The sequence below is a fragment of the Capricornis sumatraensis genome, chromosome 10 (genome assembly GCF_032405125.1).
Source record: "Capricornis sumatraensis isolate serow.1 chromosome 10, serow.2, whole genome shotgun sequence".
NCBI classification, from domain to species: domain Eukaryota; kingdom Metazoa; phylum Chordata; class Mammalia; order Artiodactyla; family Bovidae; genus Capricornis; species Capricornis sumatraensis.
The window spans coordinates 91,937,005-91,953,367 of NC_091078.1; the positions used below are offsets into that span (position 1 = coordinate 91,937,005).

Genomic DNA, 16,363 nt, shown 5'->3' on the forward strand with positions numbered 1-16,363 from the left:
AGTTGGCAGAGCAACCTTTTAGAAACACAATTATGGGTAACAGAATATGTGATGAGTAACATCTCTTTCAAAATCTAAATGAATTTAGTTTGAATGAGTCTAATGGATACAGATTGTATGTAATAAAATCAAGGAGGTTTTGTACACATGGAGAACAAAGTCAGGAGCATGCCAATTCAGAATATACTGTAAGCACTCTTTTTAGGGTTTGTTTTAAACATGTATTTGTTAGCATGTAACATTATATATTTGGAGAAGGCAATGGCACCCCACTCCAGTACTCTTGCCTGGTAGGCTGCAGTCCATGGGGTCGCTAACAGTCGGACACGACTGAGTGACTTCACTTTGACTTTTCACTTTCATGCATTGGAGAAGGAAATGGCAATCCACTCCAGTGTTCTTGCCTGGAGAATCTCAGGGATGGCGGAGCCTGGTGGGCTGCCGTCTATGGGGTCACACAGAGTCAGACAAGATTGAAGCGACTTAGCAACATTATATATTATGTATGTTAGTATGTACAGCTTGCTGAAATCCCAAGATTGTGCCCACTATGATACCAATTCTGTACTTCAACTTTCAGTTTTACAGAGAATTTCAAAAGTGCCCAGTCTTTGTGAGTGGTAGCTTGGCTAACCATATGACAGCTGTCAGAGATTCGTGTCCTTCCCTTGAATCATGGGTGAAGAACCTCCTTAATGAATGCTACAAATTCAGAGCAGTGTCCTTTAAAAACCCTACAGTTACATACCAATGAGGAACACACAAAAAGATTTTAACCTTCAGTAGTGAAAACTCCCACCACTACAAACTGCGAAGTTGTTGTTGTTGTTTTTTTCATTTATTTTAAAATTATTGCTAAGTGCCCACACAGTGCTGAGGATGAAACACAGAATAATCTTTTCCTTCATGTAGTTTATATTCTGTTTGATGAGATACCAAGGTAAAGGAGTAAATTATGTTTTATGTTTGATAATGGTGATGCAAAGTTTAAAAAAAGGTAGGGGGATAGGAAATGCAGAGGGCTAACTTTAGAAAGTATAATCTGGGAAGCCATTAATGAGGTGGTGATATTTGAATAATACCAGGAGGTGAGCATCTGGGGCAAGGGCCTTTCAGAGAGGGCAAAGAGCATGTGCACAGGCATGAATGACAATGTATAGGCATGTCCTACCTACTAACCATGACTTGGGGGAAGGATAGTGGTCACCCTTGGACTCTCTGCTGACTGATGAACCAGAGCTACCAGAGCACTCACACTGAAGCGTAATGCCCAGTCTCCATGAACTTAGATTTCTAATGTGGAGTTTGAAGTTGCAGTGACTTTAGAGAAGACTGGATGAATGGATGGATGGATGGATGGAACGAATGGCCTCATGGTTATATTAGGACAAAGTAAAACCAATTCAAAACACGGATGGAATACCATAGTATAGCGGAAAATATTCAATCTTATTTCAGCACCACAAACTGGTACCAAACATAAATTCTCTTTTGAGAATATTTTTTCTAGGGACTAGCTCAGTGGTCCAGTGGCTAAGACTCCACACACTCAGTGCATGGGGCCTGGGTTTGACCCCTGCTCAGAGAACTAGATCCCACATGCCATACCTAAAAGATCCCACATGCTGCAACTAGGACCAGGTGCACTCAAACAAAATTTTAAAATAAATGAGCAATAAATAAATACTTCAAAAGAATACCCTTTTCTTCATTTATAAGATGGGAACAACATGCTTATAAGGTTGTTACAGCACAGATTATATGGCCATTATATGCTGGGCTACAAGTATGAACTTACTTAATCTCTACTAGTCTCTGAGGTACGTACTATCATTATCCCCATTTGACCAGTGAGGAACACAGGCACAGAGATTAGCTAACTTGCCCAAAATCACACAGCAACTATCTGCCATAGCTGAGATGTGAACCCAGGCAGTCCAGCTCCAGAATCTATTCTCAGATTCAGTGCACTTGGCCTATGGCCTCCCAGTAATGAGATGGCACTCCTCAATCTGAGAGCCCCACAGTGCTCATTTCCTCCTCCTGTTCTTCCTTGTTCTAGTCTTCCTAGCGTTCCAGGGTCACAGGGCAGACACCAAGGTCCCTAACCTGAGAGTGACTGCTCCTTAAATTCGGTGCCTTTAGAATGTGGCTCACTTTAGTCCTGACCCTGGCACTCACTCCTGCAACTCTGACTGGGCAGTGTCCTTAAATTAATAAACACACAAGGCACATGATACAGTATCAGTAGGTAAAAATACCCGAGAACTAAGACCATTGGACCACAAAACTTCTCACATAACTTCTTTTCTACCGTCTTCACTGACAATAACTTACTATTCTAGAAAACTCTTGCTAAAGAAGGTGAAAATTACAAATAACTTTAGTGCTTATTCCAGGAACTTCCTAAAAGACCTATCAACTCTTGATCAGAAAGCATCAAAGGACAATTTATACCCTGAGACTCTTTGAACCTCTGACCTCAAAATCTTCCCTTGCTGCATCCACCAATCATAAACTATAATTTAGGATTTATACTCTGTCTTAATGAAGCGTTTTCCCTCTCTTCCACCCTGAGGACCCACTTAATAGTCTCAATAAATGACTTTGCCCTTTCCACTCTGAGATGCTACTAAGATTCTATCATCATAGTGCAACAAGAAAAAACAGTCTTGCAGCCTTGTCTTATCAACAGGTTGCTCTGGAGATTTTCTGGAGAGCCTGCAATTCAACACAACCTTCATGTCACTGGATAAACCCAGTAATGTGCCACTGAATACAAGTGATCTATTCATTTGACCACAGAGGCTGCAGAAGGGAAAAAATCAGGACACCTCGAGACTGTTGTTCATGTAACTCATTTGAAAACACCCAGGAAAAACTCTCCCAAACAAAAGGCAAGAAAGAGAGGGAAATGAAGATATCTGAATACTGCACACTGGAAGAAGGGGCTGCCCCGAGCTGTTTATTTAAATCCATTACTTTCTTCCATGGCTGAGTCCCTGGTTTTCTTCTGCAGCAATCTGCAGTTGGGAGAATTTTGAAGAATGCAATTAAATTCAAATGCTTTGATGAGTAATATCTCTTCTCTTCATATTTGTCTAGAACTTTTTTTTTATTGAATAGCAGGAGTGATGAAAGTGTTTTCCATAATAATAACAATGACAAGGGCCTGATGATGAACTACAATTAGCTCAGTGATTCATCAGTTAGCAGCAAAAATTTCAATGCATCCTGACATTTAGAGCATTTGGTTGTGATTAACAGTCTTTGAAATGTCACCGAATTTTATTTAATTGGCTAAGAAAAATTTTTAAAAGGTAATCACTGCAAAGATTGTATTCATCGCCAAAAAAGATAATTGCAGTTGTCACATGACAAGGTAGATGCTAACTACTGTAGCAAACCGGCTCTGTTTTCTTAAGAGAATCTAATGAATGCAGCAGAGATCAATAGCTAGAAGGGTCTTAGAAGTTTATTTGAATGCTCCTTTCAAAGCCATTTGTACAACAACTGCAAGCCTTTAAATCATCTGAGCAAACACTGAAACTGAAATGCAGGTAAATGCAAAACAGAATTAACTTCATTTAGTTATAGTAACTTCTGAACCATTCTAAGCCATACCCACAATTGGCATTTCAATTGTGTGTGTCTAAGAGAGAAAGAGTGTGTGTATATGTGTTTGTGCGTTCAAGAAATAGCTTTTAATTTCATACTGGCTTGCAAAAGCAGACATAATACACAGGAAGAGAATTATATCACTAAAGGTCATATTGAAGTGGAAAATAGCTAAAGCTTCATTTTCATGGGAGATTAACCATCTCTGTGTTTTTCAAAGTGTTTGGCTATTTAAAAGCCCCATGGCAAGAAATGGGATGGAAATGTTTCTCTCTCTGGGATAAATGTGCACTCAATATGGTGCCAACTGTCAACAAATCTCAGGCAGGGACATTTTGAAACATTTTTGTTCCTTCCATTTCTTACTTTCTGGAATTTACACTCGACCCCTCAGACTTTCTGACTGGCCAGACCTCAAAGGGCTTTTACCGATACAGGCAGGTATGTGGACGGTTTCCCTGGTTCAAAAATGCTTCTCTCACTGGGATTCAAGGGGAAAAACCCACCATGTATTGATGATTTTCTGGTTCTTGGAGGTGTTGGAAATACTACACCCTCTTAAAGGATAAAAAAATATTATGCCTGAAGGTGTGCCTGGGGAGCTGTGAGTTCTACAAATTCTATCCTGAGGTTATAACATGACGCAGAGAGTTCCTGGGTCAATAATTTGAGTGTTGGTATAGACAAATTTTATAAGGTCTGTTCACTGCAGAACTGCTAAGGCCTCTAGTAGCAAATGAATTGTGAGTCTCCAAAAGGAGGATGGCATCCCACACCTTGACCACAACACCTATATTGGAGCCTTGAAGCAGACGGCATCCCACTGGGCATTCCAAGGGATCACTGGCTTAGGAGAGTTTTAAAACAAATCTGGTAAGTGAAAGGCATGGGGAGAGGAAAAAGTTCCAGGGCAAGGAAAAGAAGAGAGGGGGATAAAGGGAATCAGAGATTCCTGAGGATTTGGGCAGGGAGTAGGACCAAAGCATTAAGGGTAGGAGCTGCTTCTAGAAACCTCAGGCAGCCTGGCAAAAGTTGAGGCTGCCTAATGTCTCTGTGGTCACGGTGATGGCACTGCCCACTCAACCCAGCATGACTGAGAGGGAGCTGGGCGCCACTGCCTCATGCTGAAGCCTCAACCCCTATCCAGCATGGCTGGCTTCATGACACGTGATGTACATAGCTATACAGGGCCCCACACTTGGTTGAACACTCTGGTATCACTTTCCTAAAATTCTTAACTTTTGAACAAGCACCTACATTGTCATTTTGCACTGGGCTTCACAAATTAAGTGACCAGTGTTGGGTCTATTCCCAGCCTCATTTTAAAGATGAGGAAAATAAAGGTAAAACCAAGCAGAATTTTTGCAAGGTCACACAGCAAGCTCTGAGTGGGTCAGGCTTCTCAACCCAACCTGCCTGACTCCAGAAGCCACAAACTTCAACACAAGAAGCATCTCTTAACTCTTTACTCCTTCACCACCTCTGTCAAATAGCAGAAAAACAGAAATCTGCAAGGTACATTTCCAAGCAAGGGACTCCCTCCCCCCATCTCAGAGTAGCCTCCCCCTGCACTAGACACCAGGTTTTTGAAATAAAGAAAGCCAGTTTCCCAAATGTGGCAAGTCCTTTCAATATCACCCTCTAGAAAAAGCCTGCTAAGCTGTGGAGATCAGCATCTCCAAGCCCTACGAAGGTGCCTATTCAGGGTTCAAAGTGTTAGTCACTCAGCTGTGTCTGACTCTGCAATCCTAGGGACTATAGCCTGCCAGGCTCCTCTCTCCACGGAATTCTCCAGGAAAGAATATTGAAGTCAATAGCCATTCCTTTCTCTAAGGGATCTTCCCTAGCCAGGGAATGAACTCAGGTCCCCTGCACTGCAGGCAGATTCTTTACTATCTGAGCTATGTCAAAAGCTACCCAAGGTTCAAAGTAGAATTTAAAGATGTAGCTTGGTCCTTGGCTCTGATCAGTCATGTTTATTAATTATTAATACATCATTAATAGGTATGTGCTGTCCCAAACACTGAGTTGTCCATAAATGCTAATTATCTGGAGCCAGGTGAGTAGGAAGGGCCTCCGGTTTGTATAACGGAAGCTAAAATGACACCTTCCCTCCTTATTTCCTCTCCTCTGCACTGATGTACAATACTGACTCAGGACTGAGATGTAAATAGCCTTATATGTGCCAGCAGATACTGTTGGTTAAAATAAGAGTATAGAATTAGGACCTATCCTTGGCTTGAGAGCCACTGTAGCTTAGTGGTAGAAGCTCAAGTTATGGAATCAGATATAACTGACCACCAAACAAGCCACACAGCGCCAGCTGAATGCTCACCTGGAAGCAGATGGCTGGTGGCCTGCAGGGCTACCTGGAGGAGAAGCCTCTGAACGACCAGTTGCTCTCCCAGCTCTTTTGGAACTTCAACATAGCTGTCACCCCATTCAGGGCTTGCTTGCTCTCAGCTCCACCCCATATTTTTCCTGAAAATCACATTTCCCAGACTGGGCAACAGTTTTAACAAGTTTTGTCTTCAGGTGAATACTGAAGGACTCAAGGGAGAGGCCAAGGTATTTCTAAGCCATTTCTCCTTTTCTCTCTGCTTTGGGGGCCTGGGCATTCTCCAGCAATGGCAGCATCGCCTCCAACACACTAGCTTCCACAGGACAGGCCCCTCCCTAGCATTGCAGCTCCTGCTGGGCAGCCCCCTCAGTGGTTTTGTTCTGCTCTCGTCAGCCATAGTGATGAGGCTCTGATGGCAGCCCTCCCTCCTGTGGTCCTTACTGACCCAGAGGGGAGCTGCCTCCTGCTGGTGTTAATCCATGGATCGGTTCATTCTCTGTTTGATTTCTCAGCTTTTCCATCCCCTGTGCAACCAACTTCCTGAGTTCAACTCCTCCTGTTTGAAATACCTAGAGCAGCTTCTATTTTTCTGCTTCTTAACATCTAAATCACTACCTCCTTAGTCCAAAGCCACCATTGCATGTCACTCAGATGATGGCCTTCCTGCTACTATCTTTGTTTATCAATGAGCGGCCAGTGGATGCTGTTGAAATCCAAGCTGGACTCTGTCATTCTCTGCTCAGACTCCGTGACTTTCCATCCCACAGAGAGGAAGAGCCAAAGTCCTCACTGGGTCCACTGGGCTCCACATGATGCCGCTCTCTGCAACCTTACTTCCTAGCACACTCTTTTCTTTCCTGCTTGCTGTTGTCATGCTGGTCTCCTTGTTGTACCATAAATATGCCCTCCCTCAGGGCCTCTGCATTTGCTCTTCCTCTTGTTGAAAACTTGTTCCTCAAGATACCATTCAGGTCTGCACTCCAACATCACTTAACCAGAGAGCTCTTCCCGTAGCCAGAGAACTCTTGACCTCATTGTATAAAGGAACAAGCCCTTATCATTTTGGAGCAGTAGAATTATTGTTCTCCATAAGACTACTCATTTCATATGTCTCCCATCATTAGAACCTGGGTCAGCAAACTTCTTCTGTAAAGGGCCATATAGTAACTGTTTTAGTTTTTACAGGCCATATGGTATCTATTGAAAATAACTCTGCCACTGTAGTACAAGAACAGCCCTAGACTATATGTAGTCAGGTGGGCATGGCTGTGCTCCAATAAGACATTATTTACAAAAACAAGATGGAGGCTGATGTTTCTCTTGGGACATAATTTGCAGACTTTTTCACTAGGATGTTAGGCCCATTAAGGCAAATACTTAATCTGTTCTGTTCACTGGTGTACTATTCCCAGTGCCTGACATTTAAAAAGCATGCAGCCTATAGTAGTTAAATAAATAATGGACAATCTGCATTAATAAAGACAGTCATTTATTTTCCTACTGCCCTCCCAGAGTAAAAAGGACACAGAAGTCACATGATGCTTTAGCTTGACACAATTGCATTCAAGGGGCAGAATCACCAGCCCAAAATTCCACAACGTATTTCACAAGATGTTAACAGGTGCTATTAATATTTGAAATTCTCTGTTCAGCAAAGCAGAAGAAATAATAGGTACAGTGGGGTTTGCTTTTGCAGGACTTCCTGAAGCCTCCAGGGGGCAAGAGGAAGGCTGAGATAGGTAGCGCCTGTAACACTCCCTGAACACAGCACACAGAGAAGCCCTTCTTCCTCTGAACTTTACCACAGGCAGGCATTCAGTGTGACTCACAATAAGGAATCCACTCCATGAAGAAATTGAGAGTTTCTCAGAGGGAAAGAAATCTGTGGTCGACGGTGCTCTAGTATTGAGACCCTGTGGCCCCAGAGTCAATGATGGTGGCAGGTGAGTCCGCTGATCAGACTGTATCATCGACTTTGCCCAGGAGGGGGCTGGGATGGCCTCCCAAACTGGACCTAGTTCCCCAGCCTTACCCTCTTATCCCCTGCCTGGCTAACAATAATGGTGGCCCATGAAAATCCCGTCTATTCTCTTAGAAGAGAGAAAGGCAAATCAAAGAGGAGCTTACATCACTGAGAATGTTGAAGGCTTCATTCAGAGCTATATCCAGCATTCCAATTCCTTTGGCAAAAAGTTTGTCCAGATGCTCCCTGAAGTGCTGAAACAACAAAGCAAAAAAATCCATTAGCATCTGTCCTGTTATATGAAATACCAACCCTGAATGAACAAGCACATGCCGAGGCAAAACCCATGATTCATTCTTAGGCCCCAATGGCCGTAATTCAGTTTTTGCCTTCCAAATTTAAAACATAAGAACTTAGTATAAAATTTACCTTCCATATGTATTTTTTTTTTAAGCTTTGATTACATGTTAGGGGAAAGAAAGTTAAGATTTTGGTGAAAAGTTTATAGTTTGTTGAAAATGTCTGCCTCCCTCTCCAGTTTCATCTCCTGTGACTCTCCACTCTTCCAGGGAGTGCTATGAGCTCCCTCTACCCCTCCCTTCCCCTATTTTTCCACTCAATCATTTTTTTAGACTCCATACATGCTCCCCCTCCACTGGGAGCACACTCTCCACCCATCTTCTGCCTTCCCCTTATCTACTTCTCTCTTATCTTCTCAGGGTGTGTCCGTTTAGAGGGACTCAGCCCTTCTTGCCCTAGGAAGCCTTCCCAGAACACCCACCCCTGAGAGCCTGGAGTGCTTCCTTGCAAGCTCAGGCTGCCATACCAGGCTCAGATCCACCGTGCACTTAGCACTCCAGGTGTATAATCACCTCATTAGATTCTGTCCCCACTCAAGACTGTGATGTTTCTAAGACAGGGCACATCCGATGGTCTTTTGTTTTCCACATTTACCACACTTCTGACACATATAATTGGTGCTCAAAAACCACCTCCAAAGAGCCAAAAGTGAAAATGAAAGTCATTCAGTTGTGTCTGACTCTTTGCGACCCCATGGAATTCTCCAGGCCAGAATACTGGAGTATTGGTAACTGGTAATACTGGTAACTGTTCCCTTCTCCAGGGGATCTTCCCAACCCAGGGATCAAACCCAGGTCTCCCGCATTGCAGGCAGATTCTATACCAGCTGAGCCACCAGGGAAGCCCCCAAAGAGCCAAAGAGTGAGGCTAGAGACTGGATCACAACATGAGACCCGTGCCTATGGGAGGCAGATCCAGGCAACAAATACAGAGGGCTCCGAGGAACAGGCAGATGGGAAGGAGGCTCTTCAGGAGCAGCCCCAGGCCTTTACACTATGTCAATTCCACAGAAGCCCAGCATCAGCTGGAAAATAAAGGGGAAAAACAAACTGACTGTGAAACCCAAACATCTCTGCTTTCCAAAAAGAGACAGGAGTGGGTCCAGGCCTATCCCCAGGTACATGGGAATGTACATGATGGTCACTGGCCCAAAGCCCATGTTCACAGCAGCACAGCGCTTGGCAACACTTTCCAACTGACCCAATCCCAAACCATTTGTTTTCTACTGAAATGAATTATTCTGTTCCCAAAGGCATCCAACCCTTGTCTGCTGGGGAAATAGCTGGAGAAGTCACTAAAGACACTAGGAGGGAGAGGGACAAGAGGGGTGGGTTAGGGGAAAAGGCCTGCTAGTGACTTCCTGGCCTAGGAGTGGTTTCATTTCTCCTACTGTGCCTGTGACCCAACAGCACTCCAAGTATGCCATCAGAAACCAATGGTGACACCCACTCATAATGTGTCTGCCTTGGGACTCTGAAAGTGATCAAAACATCACAGACACTGATCCTAGGATAGGACTTATAGTTCTAAGATGCTGTTCTGCCTGGAGCTTCTGGTCATCAGGATGGGCTGCACATTTGCTGGCAAACTGGACTGGAAAGCTTGAGTGGGATCCTTAGGGCAATCAGCTTTAATGTCATCCAAGCCGAACATGAATCAAGGCTGGATGTGCAGCTGGTAAATCATCCTGGAGATATGCGTACCACCCACAAGACCTTTTCCCTGGGCCACCCCTCCCTCACAGCAACCACACTCTGATGCTCACCAGAGCAACCTTGGTTCTGGAAGCCTGCTCAATGTTAGGTTCTGAACAAAAACACCAGCCAACTGTGTCCACATAACAACCCTGTGAATTTCCATCATTCCACTCTGCAGAGAGTAAGACTGAGGTCCAGTATTGCACCTAAACTCACATACCTCCAAGCTGCCCAGCCCAGGTTCTATCCAGGCCAGTTTCAGCTGCTCTAATTCTCTCCTTTCCACTACACACCCACTGCTGTTTAGTGTGTGTGTGTGTGTGTGTGTGTGTGTGTGTGTGTGTGGCTATGAACTTGACTTAGACCTGGCCAGTGTGTCTCCAGTATGCTTGCTCTTAGTTTCTGCACTCAACTGAGTCTACAAGTAATTATCAAGGGGCATGCTGAGGGTCAGGGAACTAGGCAAACTACACAGCCAGGAACCAAGTTTCCTGCTTCTCTATTCTTGCCACTCTTGACTTGGCAGCAGGAGGCCAAACTCATGGCATAGCCTCTATGAGCACTCAGTGAATAAACCCAGAAAGTTGACTGAATCTAAGAAGCTCATGGGTCCCACGGTGGGTAGGCAAGTAGTCAGAGCAAATCAGCCTGCCTTCTCCAAGAAACTCCACCCTTGGAAACCTGACTTGTGAGTGAGTGGTGACTGCCAGGAAGGCTTCGGCTTGGTAAGTGTCACCCCAACGTGGACCCAACGCATCTTACAGGACACAAAGCAGGATGGCAGGCCGATCACGCCGACTGTGCAGAGTGTGTTCTTTAACCAGACCCAGGTTCACAGCACAGGGCTGGGCTCTGCCTCGACAAGTTCGTTCTATTCATCTGATGTCATTTCTGTCAACTGCACTTAGCTGTGCTCAGTCACACAAGTTTACACAGGACTTTTTTTTATAACATAGCAATTTTTCCTTTAATCCATGTGTAGCTGCATGTCACGTGCAGAATGATGTTTTAGGCAATGGCTGCTTTTATTGTTGGACACTTAAGAGCAAAATGCAATAACATGTCACGGAATTCCCCTCCATTTGCTATTATAACAAGGTCAATTGTGATTTTGTTTCTTCCTGATAGAAGCTGAGCTCACACATGAAATAGAAAAAATATTTCTTCATGTTAAAGGTTTCTAAATGATGTCATAGATGAAGGACTCTCTCTTTGTTTTTTCTTCCCAGTCCTCTCTCTCACATTCAAACCCCCTTTCCTCCTACTCCACAACCTAGACAACTCAGCTTCATCATCCTGGTCAACCAGCCTCTGCATTTAACTCTCAGTCCAACCCTCCTCCAAAGTGCGGACAGGGGGTCCTGCCTTCCAAGGAACTATCTCCTGTGATGTGACTTCCACTAAGAGCTGCTCTGCCCTTTACAGTAGTCATGAGCTACATGTAGCTATTAATATTAAATTTAATTAAAATTACCTAAAATTAAAAACTCAGTTCCTTGATCACACAAGCCACATTTCAAGTTCTCGACAGCCCAATGTGGCTAGTGGTCACTGGACTGGACTGTGAAGGTTAAATAATATCTCCATCATTGCCTAAAGTTGTGCTGGACAACACTAACCTGGAGACACAAGAGCTAGACTAGTCCTTCCTCCTTACCAAGCCATCGCCTGATGGTGAGTCAGAGGAAACTCTAAAGCCAGCGGGCATGTATGATTTCCCCTATCCAGCATCCTTTTCCCTTCTGCTGATTTTCCCTCTTCCCCAACACCTCATAATTTATATGAATTGAACAGTGCTAGTATCTCGCTCCTTCCCCAGTCAAGGGTTGGGCCCCCTGATCAGCCCTGTTCAATCTGTGAATTCTATCCCATCAGCCATAGTTGGGCTTCTACTGAAACATGATAAAGAAGATTCTCTCCACTGAGATTACTGAAAAATCAGGGAGGCAGGCTGGTGCTGCCAGCAGCCATGGAGCCACTGCACAGGAAGAGCTCATCTGAATAAACGTAACAGCCAAGGAAAAGAGTCCACAATGCAAGGGGGCAAGACAGAGTCACGACAGCGTGACTTGAGCCCCTAGATCCAGCCGTGCTTACTTTTCTTGGAGAAGTGAGCCAACAAATTTGATTCTTTGCCTGACTAGATTCAGCTGTATTTGGGTCTCTCAGTTCAGAGGACCTTGATGACCATGCCCATCACATAACCCTGACTGACGCAATATATCCCCAAAGACCTCCCTGCATTACAATGGCCTTTCTCATCTCATCTATGCCCCCCTTCCTCTTCTTAATCACTGTCATTTCATTGCCTGATTTACACATTGTCTGAGTGCCCATGCCAGACAAAGCCAGGCGTTTCATACACAGCACACTCCTAGTGCACATGGGTGGAACATCCACTGCTTTCCCTCCCCGATGGCCTGTACTAATTTGTTGAAGATGAACTCTAGTTGTGTGCATTCCAAGGGTAGTATCCAAAAGGGAATGAAGGGGCCTGGCTGATTGCCCTGCAGCCGCCAGAACAGATTTTTTAAAATCTATTCTCAGGTATGGCTGCTTACTGTAAGATAAAAATTTTTATATTTAATGCAATCATATTATATTATACTTGTATGTTAGCAACCAGTATATAGACCCCATGGACTCTGCAAGAATAAAACTGAACTAGGATCCAAGAGACTAAGCCCTAGTTTTGGTTAGACCACTTACCAGCTCTGATATCCCAAGACAAGTAGCTTTGGTTCTCAGGCCTCAGTTTTGCTACCTATGAAACGGGGGTGAGAAAGCTTTTGTTTATTTGGTGTAAAAGTGAGAGCATCCGTGCCTTAGAACAGTAGGCAGGAGCCAGGTGGCTTGAAGTCCAATTTCCACGCTGCCATTCACCCTCCCTCTATAAGCCTTAGTAAGATACTTCCTTCTTAGATGCCTTCTTTTCTGACTTAATTCAAAAGGCATCAAGCTGACTTCTCACTATTATTACAGGAAAAAAGAAGACATTTGAAAGAACCATGAAGACAGAAACATGTGAGCATATTTTAATTTCATATTTGCTAAAAGAAATACTTGAAAAAAATCCTACAAAACTTTATGCCTCAAACACCTATGCCAACTTCCTGGATTGCAACTTTACAATCTAATCCACCTTGAAAAATGATGCATTTCACCTTAAAGGGCTAGGTTTTATTAAGTGGAGAGACATGTGGTTGATTTTACTGACACTGAGGCCTGAGTGTCTTCTAGAGCAAGCTACTGAAGGACAGTATTTGGCTCAAAATTAGCTGAGCCAGGAAATCGGTCCTCAACAACTGTGTGCCAGGAGGTGGCCAGTTTCCATTATTTTTCTAAATTAAAATAAACAATTTATTGGGAATGGTGACAGTTCCATTTTATTATTAAACTTCCATAAAGGAGGAGGAGGGTGGCTTTTTATCTTTGCTTCAGGCGCTCATGCAGCATATGCTGCTGTCCGGGAGAAGGCCTCCCTTCCAAAGCAATTAGTGCAGCTTAACGCCTGGGGAGATGAACCAGCACCAGCGCCGCGGCTGTCTACGCCCGGATGCCAGCAGGCACAGCGAGGCCGCTTATCTCTGTGAAACAGTCACAACATCCAGGCCAGCGGAAGGTCCTGGCGACACAACCCTCTCTCTCCACCAGCATTTGATTTAGCTGAATCAATTCTGATAACTCTGGGATAATAGCAATCATGTTTTTTCCTATGTAATTATAATGAATGTCTGAGTCCTCCCAATTAAAAGCAAGAGATTAATATAAAAAGTGGACATCAGGAGACAAAACAATCCCTCATCCACGGGAGTTGATGAGAGTCGGTGGTTCTGACTGGGGTTACTTGGGAGAAAGGCTAACAACTACCTATCAGTGATGCCCATCCGGGTCACTAGAGTTAAGCAGACCCATATTTTGTGCCCATTACATCTGGACAAGGGATGCTGCAGCCACGGGAAGGCTTTCAGAAACTGCCTCACTCAGTTTCTCCAAAGGCAGCAAATGCTGGCTGGATGATAACTGTATGCTGGGAACTGGGTACTTTTCATCCATAACCTCATTCCATCTTCCTAAACACCCCTAAAAGGTACTATTAGGTTCCTATTTAACACACAGGCAAATGGAGTCTTCGAATGGTGAAATATGTGTCCAGGATGGCAGAGCAAAGTATGAGGAAGGTGGGTTTAAAAGTGCAGAGCCCCATATTTAAATCCATATTCAAACAGCCCTTCCAATGCACAGGGTGCAGCTCTCAACATCCCTGACGCTGCAGCACACAGAGCCCTAGGGATCTCACACAGGCCTGGTCTCAGGGGCACAAGATGAGTGCAGCCACACAGGGCCCTGTGTTCAAACGGCCTGTGCTTGGTTCAATACTATGCTGTCACTGCCTGGAAATTCTTAATAATCTTACTGTGGAATCTATCTTTTTTAATGAGATCCAATGGAACAAGATTATGCATGTGAGCAAAGAAGGTATGGGAAGTGTGCAGGCCCCTGTTCCTTGCTGCCTGGGTCACACTTAGCATCTGGCAGTGCCCATGGAGTGCAAAATTCTGATGGACAGCTACAGAGCAGGTGTTCATCAAGCGTGCCTGGCTATGTTAGGCTGTTTTGTACTGTGGTCATCAGATGACAGACTAAAATTAAGAAGCTAAAGGTAAGAGTGCCCTGTAGAAGCTCTCCAGTCGTCAGCACTATCAATAATAAGACATGGTACCACTCACCTTCTCCTAAAATAGTGATACTGCTCACATCAACATAAAATCAGCCTGAATCAAGAAGCAGTGTCCCAGTGATCATGACTGCCTCATTCTGATGTCTAACTCCTCATAGGAATTTCCAAACATGCTTTTACACATCTCAATGGTTCCATTACTATTGAGCTCCAAACCCAAACCACAGAAGCCCATTTGCCAGAGACCTAGATGGCCTCCATACCTGATACTAGGCCACAATATGATTTCATATAAACATGGCCTTTTCATCATGGTATAATTTCTCCTGGCAACAGACCCTCCTTCACCCTCATCTCTGGGATAATTCTCTCATGTTCCAGCGAAGTCTGAGAAATTCCTTGGCTGAATTTCACAACATCTTTTGGGCATATATGTCATGGATCTATGGCATGAGTGCTCAAGCCAAGGCTGGTATACAGAAAGCATCTAATAAACACTGTGGCCATCAGTATCACCTTGCCTTGTCTTGGGAATGCTCTCTCTGCTAGGCCTCAAGTGACCCCCGTGGACTACCTATTTCCTAGAAACCTTTTTCTATAATGTTAGGGGCACATTGTGCTTTAGTGCCCCTGGGGAAAGCTCCCCTGTGTCTTCTATCTCTTCACTACACGTGTTTCCCTTCTACATGCTGCAGAGAGAAGCACTTTGTACACTTCTTATGACACCACTATCTCAAAGTGAATCAGACTGTGATTAGATTTGGTGGGGAAGGCAGACTGTGAGATGGTGTTTCTCAAACGTGGAAACACAATGACCCAAGAAAGCTGGTATTAAAGAAGTAGGTCCAGATGTTTGCAATTTGGAGGAAAAAGTACAGACCTGATAGAACTGTGTCTGAGTCAGTCCCCGTTTGTCCTTAATGTTGTATATTACCAACTGAAGTGTCTGAAGGTAGCAGATGTTTAATACTAGTGCCAAATTAGAGACCAGATAGATCTCCTGGATGTGAACAATGAGTACTAATTCATACTAGGAAGTCGGCTGCACTATAACCTCATTTCAATGGCAGAAGCACTTACTGTCCCATGTTAAGATGAGGTGGATGAGCCCAGAACTGATGATTCTCTCTGATGTGGAAATATCTGAAGTAAAACCGGTGCCTCCATGGAAGCTTTGCACAGTGGGACATGGCAGGGTTCAGGAGGACTCCCTGCTGATCTAATCAGTTCATCATCCTCCTGTGAGGCTCCTGAGGGAGCCAGGTCTGAGAACCTTCTAGCGACTGAGGAAAGTCACAGTCCAAATGCTACTTATACAGATGTGCCTGCTTTGTGTCTCTCCTGGCAAGATGCCATGTGTGTAAACAGGCAGGTCTCACCCTTCACATTTTTCTGGTATTTCTGAAGGTCCAAGTCCATCCTTCACAAATTTTATAAAAACCTTGATTTGACTCAGGTTAGCTTCTTGGAGGAAGAAGGCTTTCATCAGCTCCACTACATGAGAACAGATACAAGTCACAACTTCAGTTCATTCCAAACACAGTGCCAAGCTCTGGAAACTTCAGCTACAAACAGATGTATATTTATAGTTGGCATCTCCACAAGAAAAAGGAGATGTCTCATTTCATCTGTCTCGCTCACGTTATGGCCCCAACACCCTTATGGTACCTAGCCAACCCAAGGCAAACACTCAAATACTTGTT

The 16,363-nt window shown here is 44.2% G+C and overlaps 1 protein-coding gene across 1 annotated transcript in view; it reads right to left on the reverse strand.

Annotated features, from left to right (window-relative positions):
• Positions 1–16,363, reverse strand: part of CACNA2D3 (calcium voltage-gated channel auxiliary subunit alpha2delta 3) — an 875,864-nt gene that overhangs the window by 377,712 nt on the left and 481,789 nt on the right. The window contains exon 10 of the mRNA XM_068982393.1: positions 8,087–8,176. Within this exon, the coding sequence (XP_068838494.1) occupies positions 8,087–8,176 (90 nt within the window). The remainder of the gene's footprint in view (positions 1–8,086; positions 8,177–16,363) is intronic.